This window comes from Ornithorhynchus anatinus, chromosome 5 (genome assembly GCF_004115215.2).
Source record: "Ornithorhynchus anatinus isolate Pmale09 chromosome 5, mOrnAna1.pri.v4, whole genome shotgun sequence".
NCBI classification, from domain to species: Eukaryota; Metazoa; Chordata; class Mammalia; order Monotremata; family Ornithorhynchidae; genus Ornithorhynchus; species Ornithorhynchus anatinus.
The window spans coordinates 54,715,434-54,730,020 of NC_041732.1; the positions used below are offsets into that span (position 1 = coordinate 54,715,434).

Below are 14,587 nucleotides of genomic sequence, written 5' to 3' on the forward strand. Positions count from 1 at the left end.
TGTATGCTCATCACAGCTGTTTTCTCTCCAAAAAATAGAGCAATTTACCCTCTCTGTGAGTTGTTTACTTGATCAGCTGTAATTTGTTCATTTCTTTTCAGAACTATGAACAAAGTCAGAGAGTAAAGAGATCTTAACTTGGCCTAAGGAAATATGGGATGAAATAGAATTGTTTCAATAGTTTTATACACAATTTTCCCCTAAATAGATTACTCAGGTATAATTTATTTTGCATAGAGAGGTTTCCTATTTTGAGGAGCATACAACTTCAACTCTACAGACACTGCGGGACCCAGGTGTAAAGTCTCAGACATCAATGTTAGTTTTACATCTTCCATTGGCATAACTCAACGTACTTGATCTTCCATAACTTCAGAATAATGGGGAGAATTGTGCTCCATCGCTTAAAAATAGCATAGCACTGATATTTCAAGTAGCTGTAGAAATTTTTCCTCAAAATGTTTTCAATGTCAAAACGGCACCAATACGATAATGACGCCAAAGCAACGAGGCGCCATGCCTCAGAAATGGTTGGGTTGGAGAGACGGACAGTGGCGACTGTAATGCAGGGCTCAACTGCACAACTGTAGTGTGTCTTTCAAGTGTGTGGCCCACTCTGACAAAAATAATAACTGTGTTATTTGTGAAGGGCTTAGAGGCTGCTTACACTTGCCCAAACAGTTGCCTTATACTCTGTTCATGGCAAATAAGAGAGCGTGTTCCCTCTAGATCGAAACCACCTTATGGGCAAGGGACATGAACATGCTCTTCTGTAATGGCCTCTCCCAAGGGCTTAGTACAGTGCTCTGCACACATTAAACTCTCAACAAATGCCACGGATTGAATGCTGCTATGAGAACCACTTCTACTCTAATCAAATAGTGCAGGTTCTCGGTTGAAGGCTTATTAAACACTGTTCTGGAAAGGAGATCTCAGCATTGTTATTGGCTTCCAGGTCTATTTTATCAGCTCTCCCCAGCTTGTACTTAACCAAATCCTGTGCTCGTACAGCAAACACCTGGGAGTCATAGGACCTGGGTTCTAATCTTGACTCTGCCACTCACCTGTTGCACAATTAGGCAGGTCACTTAACTTATCTGTGTCACAGTTTCCTTATCTGCAAAATGGGGATTAAGAGGGTGCCCCAGGTGGGACAAGGGAATGTGGGCCAACCTGATTATCTTGTGTCCACCCCAGTACCTGGAATATAGTAAGTGGCAAGTCACTTCTGGGCCTCAGTTATCTCATCTGTAAAATGGGAATTAAGAGTGTGAGCCCCATGTAGGACAGGAACTATGTCCAACCTGATTAACTTGCAACTACTCCAGCACTGAGAACATTGCTTGGCATATAGTACGTGTTTAACACGTAACATAATAATAATAACTATTATCATCATTAACAAATACCACAGTTAATTACTATTACTATTCATCTTGCCCAATTATGACCCCTGGCACACACTGTTCCCTTGTGGCCTGGAACTCACCACCATGCCAATAATAATAATGATGATAAAAAATGGTATTTTCTAAGTGCTTACTATGTGTCAAGCACCGTACAGAGCACTGAGGTAGATACAAGTTAATCAGGTTGGATCCAGGCCCACATGGGGCTCACAGTCTAAGTAGGAAGGGGTTGGATTTAATTCCCATTTTACAGATGAGGAAACTGAGGCCCAGAGAAGTACAGTGACTCGCCCAAGGTCACCCAGTTAGGTATGTGACAGAGAGGTGACCAGAAGCCAGGTCCTCTGAGTCTGAGGCCTATGCTCCATCCACTAGGTCGCAGACCTCGTCTCGTCTTTCCGGGAGTTCTAGCATTCTTCCGGCCGCTCCCGCTCTAGGCTCAGTAACCGCACCTCTTCTTCAACACTTTTTGCTTAGATTAAACTATCTGACCAATGACTCTTTTCAAAAGTTTCTTTGGGAATCTTTTGACAATTGAATGCTATGCATCAGGGAAGATACTAGAGAGCCTCTATTACCTTTAAAGTAATCCTCACAGCATTACAGTCCTCCTGAAGTGGGTTCAGTTTCAGCGTTTCTCCGAGATTGCTGCAACCTGATGACCGATGTTGCATTTCACAGCAAACACACACCTCCACACTGTCAAATTTAATCTAAATAAAAGAACATAGAAAAGACGGGTAATAAAAATAGAACTATTATCCGTTATAATTAATGAAAATTATAAACACTGCAGTAAATGGGACAATGCCCCGAGGTTTGAAATACAAACTTTTCAGAATCTTTTAATGATCCAGTGACTAATTGAGTGACCAGAGAGAATAAAGGCTCCTACTCCATTCTGATCCTCCTTGACCTCTCTGCTGCCTTTGACACTGTCGACCATCCCCTCCTCCTCCGTACCTTATCTCACCTTGGCTTCACGGACTCTGTCCTCTCCTGGTTCTCCTCTTACCTCTCTGGCCGATCATTCTCGGTCTCCTACGCTGGAGCCTCCTCCCCCTCCCATCCTTTAACTGTTGGAGTTCCTCAAGGGTCAGTTCTTGGCCCTCTTCTGTTCTCCATTTACACTCACTCCCTCGGTGAACTCATCCGCTCTCACGGCTCTGACTACCATCTCTACGCAGATGACACGCAGATCTACATCTCCGCCCCTGTCCTCTCCCCCTCCCTTCAGGCTCGCATCTCCTCCTGCCTCCGGGACGTCTCCACCTGGATGTCTGCCCGCCACCTAAAACTCAACATGAGCAAGACTGAGCTCCTCATCTTCCCTCCCAAGCCCGGTCCGCTCCCAGACTTCTCCGTCACCGTGGATGGCACGACCATCCTTCCCGTCCCGCAGGCCCGCAATCTCGGTGTCATCCTTGACTCGTCCCTCTCGTTCACCCCACACATCCTATCCGTTACCAAGACCTGCCGGTTTCACCTCTACAATATCGCCAAGATCCGCCCTTTCCTCTCCCCTCAAACGGCTACCTTACTATTACGGGCTCTCGTTATATCCCGGCTAGACTACTGTGTCAGCCTTCTCTCTGACCTCCCTTCCTCCTCTCTCACCCCGCTCCGGTCTATTCTTCACTCCGCTGCCCGGCTCATCTTCCTGCAGAAACGATCTGGGCATGTCACTCCCCTTCTTAAACAACTCCAGTGGTTGCCCATCGACCTCCGCTCCAAACAAAAACTCCTCACTCTAGGCTTCGAGGCTCTCCATCACCTTGCCCCTTCCTACCTCTCCTCCCTTCTCTCTTTCTACCGCCCACCCCGCACGCTCCGCTCCTCTGCCGCCCACCTCCTCGCCGTCCCTCGGTCTCGCCTATCCCGCCGTCGACCCCTGGGTCACGTCCTCCCGCGGTCCTGGAACGCCCTCCCTCCTCACCTCCGCCAAACCGATTCTCTTTCCCTCTTCAAAACCCTACTTAAAAATCACCTCCTCCAAGAGGCCTTCCCAGACTGAGCTCCTCTTCCCCCTCTACTCCCTCTGCCATCCCCCCTTTACCTCTCCGCAGCTAAAGCCTCATTTTCCCCTTTTCCCTCTGCTCCTCCACCTCTCCCTTCCCATCCCCACAGCACTGTACCCGTCCGCTCAACTGTATATATTTTCGTTACCCTATTTATTTTGTTAATGAATTGTACATCGCCTTGATTCTATTTAGTTGCCATTGTTTTTACGAGATGTTCTTCCCCTTGACGCTGTTTAGTGCCATTGTTCTTGTCTGTCCGTCTCCCCCGATTAGACTGTAAGCCCGTCAAACGGCAGGGACTGTCTCTATCTGTTGCCGACTTGTTCATCCCAAGCGCTTAGTACAGTGCTCTGCACATAGTAAGCGCTCAATAAATACTATTGAATGAAAAGACCAGAAATTACTTTGAAATAGCAAGGAACATGATGCTTCTGACTTTGACAAGCTGTTGAAAAATATCAATTATAAGTAACTGAAAATACAGACGTTATAATGCCAGAATAAGTATGGAAAAACTAAGACAAGAAATACAGTAGAAAAGCTGCTCAGATAACTTATCAAAAAATGTTCTATGCTTAATATCCAGGTATTTCAGGTGAGAGTGCTTGTTTTAAGTCTGAAAATCCAGATGAAATTGATGACAATCAGATAAAACGAGAATATTATGATGATAAATGAGAATATTCATCATCATCTCCCTCATCCTTAATGGTATATATCGGGTGTTTATTGTGTGCGGATCACTGTTCCAAACGCTTGGGAGAGTACAATGTTCCTAAGTAGGAGGTCTAAACGGCTTGGACCCAATCTCCGTCTCCCATGGTACTAATAATAATAATGATGGTTTTTGTTATCTTAAAAAGCACTGGGGTAGATATAAGATAATCAGGTTGGATACAGTCCATGTCCCACATGGGGCTCACAGTCTCCATTTTACAGATGAGGTAAATGAGTCCTAGAGAAATAAAGTGACTTGCCCAAGCTACACAGCGGACTAGTGGCAGAACTGGGATTAGAACCAGGTCCGTCTGACTCCTGGGCCCGGGCTCTTTCCACTAGGCCATGATGCCCTTAAGTACCACAATTATCAGATCCCTGACTACTTTGGAAGCACGCAGATGAAACCAAATCCTCGGTCCTGTTGTCTTGCCTGCAGCCGCCCTAGTTAGAGTCTTTCATTTTTGTCATTTTGAATTGTGACAAATGGTATGGGTGAATTGGCTTCCTTTTATTTTGATTCAAAGTGTGAAGAGGTATGGTCTGGTGCAAAGGGAACAAGAATCAGTTTCTTCCACTGAAAAATGGAGATTAAATACTTGTTCTTTTTCCCACTTAATAATAATAATAATCATATTGATACTTGTTAAGCGCTGATTATGTGCCGATCACCGTTCTAAGTGCTGGGGTAGATATAGGGTAATCAGGTTTTTCCACGGGAAGATCACAGTCTCAATCCCCATTTTACAGATGAGGCAACTGAGGCACAGAGAATTTAAGTGACTTGCCCAAGGTCACACACCAGACAAGTGGTGGAGCCGGGATTAGAACCCCTGACCTTCTGATTCCCAGGCCCGTGCTCTATCCACTATACCATGTTGCTTCTCTAATACCATTACTATTATTATTAATAATAATAAAGCAAAGTTAATTTCATCAGCTCTCTTAAAAAACTAATGAGATACACTAATTTCATTTTTACTTTTTCACCCAGTGTAAGCACAAGGCTTAGTTTAATTATCTCCCCATTCGGTATATCGCTTTTTAAGTTTTTCCCTGTCTAAATCCACCTCTCCTGCGTTTGAAAGTGAATTGATAAAACTTTGCGTTTAAATGGTAATGAAATGCAGCTCACTTTCCTCTAACTCAGCAACATTTAAGTTGATTCATTACCAATAACGCTTCGAGGTAGTAATATTGAATTGGAAAATTCCATTCCTATTTCTTTAACTGCCTTATGAGATCATGGGAAAATACCTTAATATCTCAGGGCCTGAGTCCATCCAGAGAATAGAAAAAAAAAATCCCCATCATCTAAAATGCATGAAAACCTCAGCTATTTAAACTGACGATAGACTCATGGCCTGAATACAGACTGCACATCATAAATTTGATATAGGTTTAAATTTCCATTTAAATATATAAGCATTAAAATATGTTGTGTACAATTTATATATTTTCTACATGCTTCTTCTAAGCACACATATATTATCTACTTATATGTTTATACAATGCATTGCCTTGAAATTAAGTTGACCTTTGTTTTAGGACAATCGCACTAAAATCTGATTTTTCGTGCCCAAGTCGTAGCAGGGCTAGTAATAATTGTAGCAGAGGAAGTACTAGTGATGAGAGTAGTAATAATTAAATTATAATAGTAGCAGAAGCAGTAATAGCAATAGTCGTAGCGTTTGATCATTGTTTGGCTACAATGTGAAAGAGGGTGGCCTAGTGAAAGAGCACCGGCTTGGGAGTCAGAGGACCTGGATTCTAATTCCGGCTCTGCCTCCGGACTGCTCTGTGACCTTGGCCAAGTCACTTAGCTTCTCCCTGCCCCAATTTCCTCATCTGTAAAATGGAGATTCAATACCTGTCCTCCCTCCTCCTTAGACAGGGAGCTCCATGCAGGAAAGAGACTGTGTCCCACCTGATTCATTCAACCAATCGTATTTATTGAGCGCTTACTATGTGTAGAGCACTGTACTAAGTACTTGGAATATACGATTCAGTAACAGATAGAGACAATACCTGCCCAATGACGGGCTCACAGTCTAAGCTAATCACAGTCTGATTATTTTGTATCACTCCAGCACTTAGTATAGTGCTTAGCACATAGTAAATGCCTAACAAATACCACAATTATTATCATTATCATTGTTATTATCGAAGGAGGTGAGATAACTAGGAAGAGTCTGAACACCTAGAGCGCTGCGGTCCATCGGACTTGGGGGAAGACGGAGTTTGAGGATTTTTTGGTATTATTATTGCCCTAGTGTTTATCATCCCTTCTTGGGGGGGTATGGCAAGGAGACAGCACCAAAACTGATTTAATGATTAAAACTACTTGCAGCAAAACAAGAAATGCACCAACATCACCTTGCAGCACCTCACGATCATAGTATATCAATCAATCAATCGTATTTACTGTGTTACTGTGTACGACACAACAATGACACATACCCTGCTCACATGAGCTTACGGTCTAGAGGCGGAGACAGACACTAATACAAATTTTTAAATTAGATATGTACATAAGTGCTATGGTATATACTGAAAGGGCAGCATGGCCTAGTGGATAGAGCATGGGCCTGGGAGTCAGAAGGACCTGGGTTCTAATCCCAGCTCTGCCACTTGTCTGTTGCGTGATCTTGGGCAGGCCACTTCACTTCTCTGTGCCTCAGTAACCTCAGCTGTAAAATGGGGAATAGATTTAGTGCCATTGTTCTCGTCCGTCCGTCTCCCCCGATTAGACTGTAAGCCCGTCAAACGGCAGGGACTGTCTCTATCTGTTGCCGACTTGTTCATCCCAAGCGCTTAGTACAGTGCTCTGCACATAGTAAGCTCTCAATAAATACTATAAATACTATTGAATGAACTGTGAGCCCTAGATGGGACAGGGACTGTGTCTAAACTGATCAGCTTGTATCTATCCCAGCACTTAGTACAGAGTCTGGAACATAGTAAGCACTTAACAAATGCCATAAAAAAGTGCATATTAGAGAGTAATCAAAAACCTGAGACAGGACATATGGACCAAATTAAGCAGTAAGCGTGGCCAAGGAAGAGATGCCAAAACGGAAGAATTGGTGGACATATTCCCTGCCCACAATGTGCCCATAGCCTAGAGGAGGAGACAGACCTTAACAAAAATTAATAATTTACAGATATTTACTCAAGCACTGTAGGCCTGAGATGTACCACCAAACAAAGCATTGCTTCTCACCACTAAAATCCCATGGCCCCACTCACATTTCCATAGCATCATCACAGACAATGAAGGAATCCTATATAAATGGCAATTCATTCATTCAATAGTATTTATTGAGCGCTTACTATGTGCAGAGCACTGTACTAAGCGCTTGGAACGTACAAATCGGCAACAGATAGAGACAGTCCCTGCCCTCTGACGGGCTTACAGTCTAATCGGGGGAGACGGTCAGACAAGAACAATGGCAGTAAATAGAATCAAGGGGAAGAACATCTCATTAAAACAATAGCAAATAAATAAAATGGCAATGATACTATAAACCCCCTGAGGGCAGGAATTGCATCCAATTATCTCACTGTTCCCTCCAAAGTGCTTAGAACGATGCTCTGCCCACAGTAAGCATGCAATAAATGAATGAGAGGCAGTGTGCCCTAGTGAGAAGCAGCAGGGTCTAGTGGTGAGTGCACAGGTTTGGGAGTCAGAAGGTCCTGGGTTCTAGTTGCAGCTCGGCCACTTGTCTGCTGTGTCACCGGGAGCAAGTCACTTCACTTCTCTGCGCCTCAGTTGCCTCAACTGTAAAATCGGGATTAATATTGTCATCCCATGTGGGACATGGACTTGTTCCCACCTGATTAACTTGTGCCTACCCCAGTGCTTAGTACAGTGCCTGGCACATACTGAGTGTTTAACGAACGTCAAAAAACCCCAACCAAATAAATATCACTGATTGAACAGTTCAATAAGTCTTCAACCATCATCAAGAGGCATAACAAACTTAATAAAATACGAAAGCTTGGCACTGACTTTTGAAGAAATAACATCTACTTAGAGCCAGGATTTGATGTCAGCCTTGCAGAAATCTTCAAGTAAGGAGTGGGCATAATCCTCAACATACTAGAAATGCAGGACCCTATGACTAGCAGTGATCCCTAACACACTGGATACTCAGTTTTCAGAGATATGGTTCAGTAAGGTTTGTCTGCCACGTAGCCGGCCTTATGGTTGGGAAAATGCAGCCTTAGTGGACACGAGTGCTCTCCAAAAAGCTCACTAAAGCTCTCCTCCTCTTAGTTTTACACACACACATACACAATAAACCACCACCACCACCTCCATCTGCCTCACTCAATATCCGAAACAGTGTTCTCTTTATCCGGAGATGCTCCCTGCTCACTGGATATTCCTTGAGCTCTCCTCAATGAGCGTTGTGATGGGAGGGCTTCTCTGTCTTCTGGGACAACATCTCCAGGTGAGCCATCAGATCAGCTTCCTGGTGACTCCCCACACCCACTAGATCTGGTTTCTCATGACTTTTGACACTCTCAGATTTCCAGATGTTTACAGGGGATACACTGGGTGCACTGTACTGAGGTGAGACTTGATATTATTGTTCCCTAAATCGAATGTGTGCTCTCTCTCTCTCTCTCTCTCACACACACACACTCTCTCTTTCTCTCTCACACACACCCCCTCCCCCTTTAGCCCCCTCATTCTGGACAGCCTACATATCTGCCAGAGTTATTCTTCAACACATAAAGCATTGAAAAAATGCCACTAGACTCCCAAAATGCCTCCGTAATCACCATTTGTAGAAGAAAGGTGAGAGGGCAAACTGTCGAAACTGCCAGAGAATCTCAGCGTTGCCCATTATTGGCTCGATTCTAGCCAGGACCTTTCTGAAACAATTATGGATGAATATGGTCAGCTACAAAAACTACCTGAATAACAATAAGGTTATAGCTCATAGAGCAAGGCCAATATGAACTCTGTTGTGAGATTGATCAAAAACAATGTTCTGAGAGCAACATTGGGCTCATCAGTCTTAGGAAGGCTTTTGGCTTCACCAACAAGCAAGGGGTCTGGTCATTCTTAAGCAAAATCTGACAATGGTATATATACCTGATAGTAGAAACACTAAAAAGTACAATCACCTTGGATTAAAACAATTTATGTCCAAATTGGATAATGCTCCATTTAACCACTAGCAGGGAAAATTCTCCAAGGGACACTTGGAACTGTACTTTTTGAGCACTTGCTATTCATCCCACCCTCAGACCCGCAGCATTTCAGTAAATATCTGTAAATTATTTCTCTATATTAATGTCTGTCTTCCCCTCTAGATTATATGCCCATTCTGGGGGACAGTGAATGTATCTATCAACTGTGCCGTACTGTACGCTCGCAAATGCTTAGTACAGTGCTCTGTACACAGTAAGTGCTCAGTAAATACCATCGATTGATAATGTTGCTCCTTGGAAATCAGTTGGGAATGTTGGGGCAGCATTAATGCCAAATAGTAAGGGACTTTTCCAAGATGTGTTTTATGACCAGGGTAGAAATTGATACACTAAAACAAACCAAAGTGATCTGAAATAGTTAATGCCTAGGTCACTACCTGGAAGTAATATACTGCTCTAGTAATGTAGCAAATGGAACTAATGGATTTAATTTCAATTAGGAGTATTTACTGAGCACTTACTCTGTGGAGAGCACTGGTCTAGTGGATAGAGCAAGGGCTTGCGAGTCAGAAGGACCGGGGTGCTAATCCCGGCTCTGCTACTTGCCTGCTGTGTGCCCTTGGGCAAGTCACTTCACTTCTCTGTCCTCAGTTTACTCAACTGCCAAATGGGGATATCTGTTCTCCCTCGGACTGTGAGCCCTATGTGGAACAGAGACTGTGTCTGACTTAATTAACGTGTACCACTTCCAGAGCTTAGAATGGTGTTTGACACATAGTGTTTAGCAGATACCATGAAAACAAGCCAAACTTCACTTCTCTGAGCCTGTTACCTCATCTACAAAATGGGGGTTAAGACTGTGAGTCCTTTGTGGGACAGAGACTTGTGTCCAACACAATTTGCTTGAATATAATAATTACTATTGTGGTATTTGTTAAGCACCTACTATGTACCAGACACTGTATTAAGCTCTGGGGTGTATGCAAGCAAATCACTCAAAGAAATTACACGAAGGGGGAAGCAATAGGATAACTGATGTTAATAAATTGCAATCCTGAAGACAGCTCCTCGGGAGCAGAAAGCACATCATCTACCAATTCTGTGGAATTACACTTTCCAAGTGCTTAGTACAGTGCTCTGCAAACAGTAAGCACTCAATAAATATCTTTGGTGGACTGATTGACAAAGATATAATACATAAGTGCCATGGCGGGAACTACCAAATGAATACCCAAATGCTCAGGGGACGTAGAACTGCTGAAGAGGCAGGAGTGGCAGGGACACAGACTGGGATAGGAAAAAAATATTTAATTAGGGAAGTTCTCCTCTCAGAGGAGAAAGGCCATTTCAGAAAGGCCTTACAGATGGGGAGAGATCACTAGTCTGCCTGCTAAGAAGGGGGAGGGAATGTAAAAGATGGCAGGGTGGCCAGAGAGACGAGAACAAGGCACGGCAAGTAGGCTGACTTGAGAGGAACAAACTGTTCAAGCAATTGGCACCCAAAGAGCCAGTGATCCTCTCTTCCCCCTGATTAGTTCCTAAACGCTCTGGAGACAAATGTCTCCCCTTACACTTCTTCTTTTTGGCTCCTAAATGGATAGTCCAATACTTTTCATGCAGTAGATCGCTCAGTACATACTGCTCATTCATCGTGCATTCATTCGGTGGTATTTATTGAGTGTCTACTTGGTGCAAAGTACTATACTCAGCTCTGGGCAAAAATGTAATAAAGGAAAATAAGCCACGGTCCCTGGCCCTAAGAGGATGGACGCTCTAGGATGGGGGAGTGGGAGGATGGTGAGGGGCACATGCAAAAGGATTGAAATACATAAAACAAGGAACACCAGGACAACAGTGGACCTATGGAGGGTTCAAGACCATGGCGGTCGAAGTGACTTTCAGATTCCTTACTGGACAGGAAGGGCCATCTATTATCCAATCGCCACAACGGCCTCCTCTCCTTCATTTGAAAATTTGTGGAGACCCCCCCGGAATCCTTCCCTGCTCAATCTGCCAAGGAGGTTTGGGAACAGAATGCTGGGACAGCTCTGGGGGAGGACAGCGAGGGCCTCTGGCATTGAGGCTGAACGATTCCATGACAGGGTGATCCAAGGCCTTGCTGTCACGGCTGAAGTCCTTCCTGCCCACCTCCGGCAAGGCATGTTGGGAGCAGTGCCCTGGGATAGCACAAGGGGGAGGACAGGGAGGGGTCCTGATGTTGAGGCGGAGGGATCCTGTGACGTGGGCGGGCCGAGGCCCTGCCATCGTGGCCGGAGTCCTAAGGCAAGGCAGGTTGGGAGCAGAGCCCTGGGATGATGCTGGGGGAGGGCAACGGGAATCGACCCTCGGGCCAATTGGGTGGACCAAAGCCACGTTCTGCATTAATGCTTAATGCTGCCTCACGTCGGACAACCTGATTACCCTGCTTCTACCCCAGCGATTAGAACAGTGCGCTACACATAGTAAGCGCTTAACAAATACCAACATTATTACACTCGCGTTCATGCTGACCGCAACGATTTGAACTCTCCAACGTGGCAACCTAGGCAATGGCATTTCTAATTTTCTATATAGATACTAAGGTGATGAAATAGTGAAAAAGAAAATTTAGTTCTAGAGTGGAAGGAAAGCCTCCTAATAAAATATATGACCCAGGGAAAGAGAAAGGAGGCTCTTAAAACCAGAGCAACCCATCACCAGAAAATATGATGTAACATTTCTGGGGAATGGGTATCTAAATAAATCTTTTCCAAATTTAATTTCTATGCATCTATGATTGATTCTAGGCAATCTTCAAAAAAGGCAACTGATTAGCTCTCCTAGACCCAGATGTCTTGAGAGCCAAGAGGTTGGGAGATTTATTTTAGGGAATGTCCTTGAGCTGTTCAGTTCTCTAATCTAGTACGAAGCCTGCTGAATAGCTTTGCAAATGAAACCTGAGCATTTTTCATTTACCCTTTTTTTCTCCTTCCACCTCATGGTGTTAACAACCTAAAGGCGCTTTATAAGTTTAGTGAAGATATATGCATTATTTCTTTAAGGCTGGAAAATCCTGGTTCCCACTGGCAAATGCTTCAGCCGCTGAAGATGAAAAAAAAAAAAGCAATGGAATGGTTGCTGTTTTTCTGATTAAATTTCACCTATCAGGGGATTTCTACGAAAAAGTGGGGAAGATAATTATGTATATTGGTTCCTCCCAGGAGATTAGTTTTCAAATGTAAAGCTTCTCAACATGCTGATTTGACAAGATAAACTACTCTAGCATTTTCACATTACCTCATTTATATATTTGTATAAATGTATGTCTGTGTATATTTATATGTGTGTAGAGATATGTATATATACACACACACACATATAAATATATGTCTAAATATATACATACATATAAGGATAAGTATAAATATATCTCTCTATATAGATAACATCGTATTCGGTAAAGGTGAGAAACTTGATTTTGGGGAGGCAACTTTTCATTTGATTTTGGGGTATATTCTGTGACATGCACGTGTGTAGCTTCACTATAGTAGTAATACTATTTATTAAGCTCTTACTGTGTGCAGAGCTGGAAAAGAACACACAGATGGGAATCTACACCAATCATTTCAATTCCTGTGCACGGGCAGAGGTTCAAATGGGACTGTGCCAGCTTCTTCCAATTCTCCAAACTTTCAATATGGAAGGGAAGACAAATGGGAGCCCTTCATCTAACACACGCACAAAATATCAGGCAGTCCCTTAAAAGAGCTGCTGGCAACTCTCCATTCCCATGACCCGTGTCGGAAAGGTTGATGCATGGCGAGAGCAAGAGAAGGCTGTCAGTGGTCTCCAAAATCAATATTATGAATGACCCGACACATTGAGACAGCTGATCAAAGAGGTCTCATAGCCACCTTTAAGGAATACCTGCCATTTCCACAAGGAAAGGAAAATGGCCAACTCCCTGTAGCCTCTTCCAAGCACACAATGAAAAAATTCTGAGTTGCCTCCAGCTGTGTGGGGGCCGACAAGCCTCAGGAGGCCGGGACATTTCCCTCTCTCCTCTAGAGGTGGTTTATGGAATTAAGGAGTCATCATCTGCAGGGTCGCTGACACACCATTTGCCTTTGCTAGCCGATGAGTGAGGCCCACGGGCAATGGACAACTGTACTCCTGGGTGTTCGATTTTCAAGTATGGCCAGGTTCCCTGGTGCTGCCTGTGATGTTCATCTCTCTCGCCACATCCTCGACACGGCCCTTCTGTCCAATATCACATGGGGGACTAGTGAGTCATCATACAGTCACGGGGAGAGAGAGAAGAGAGAGAGACTCGAAGGAAAAATGATGACTGAGTTTCCCACCAGGAATCATGGATTTTTTTTAATGATATTTATTATGTGTTTACTACGTGCCAGGCACTGTACTACGTGCTCAGGTAGATACAATCTAATCAGGATGGACACAATCCATGTCCCACATGGGGCTTGCCATCCTAATCCCCATTTTATAGAGAAGTGAATGATTTGCCCAAGCAGACTATTACTATTTATTAAGCTCTTACTGTGTGCAGAGCTGGAAAGGAACACACAGATGGGAATCTACACCAATCATTTCGATTCCTGTGCACGGGCAGAGGTTCAAATGGGACTGTGCCAGCTTCTTCCAATTCTCCAAACTTTCAATATGGAAGGGAAGACAAATGGGAACCCTTCATCTAACACACGCACAAAAGTGGAGCCAGGATTAGAATCCTACCTAGTCCCTCTGTCAGACCCATGCCCTTTCCACTAGGTCACGCTGCTTCTCGAACCTTCTTCCTGAGACTTCAGGACCAAGAACCGAGGCAGACGAATTGATGATCGTGTTCAATAATAATAATGGCATTTGTTAAGCACTTACTCTTTGCCAAACCTGGTACTCAACATTGGGGTAGATACAAGAAAAATCGGGTTAGACACAGTCCCTCTCCAATGTAGGGCTCATGGAGAAGCAGCGTGGCTCAGTGGAAAGAGCACGGGCTTTGGAGTCAGAGGTCATGAGTTCGAATCTCGCTCTGCCATTTGTCCGCTGTGTGACTGTGGGCAAGTCACAACTTTTCTGTGCAGTTCCCTCATCTGCAAAATGGGGATTAAGACTGAGAGCCCCACGTGGGACAACCTGATTCCCCTGTATCTACCCCAGCGCTTAGAACAGTGCTCTGCACGTAGTAAGCGCTTAACAAATACCAACATTATTATTATCATCATCTAAGAAAGAGTTAGAACAGGTATTCCCTGCTTTAAAGATGAGGGAACA

General features: G+C 44.0%; 1 protein-coding gene across 5 annotated transcripts in view; it reads right to left on the reverse strand.

Moving 5' to 3' along the window:
• The window catches only part of FAM189A1 (family with sequence similarity 189 member A1), a 345,715-nt gene that overhangs the window by 92,735 nt on the left and 238,393 nt on the right, over positions 1-14,587 (reverse strand). For all 5 annotated transcript variants that reach the window (XM_029066849.2, XM_029066848.2, XM_029066847.2 and 2 more), the window contains exon 4: positions 1,988-2,122. In XM_029066849.2, the coding sequence (XP_028922682.1) occupies positions 1,988-2,122 (135 nt within the window). The remainder of the gene's footprint in view (positions 1-1,987; positions 2,123-14,587) is intronic.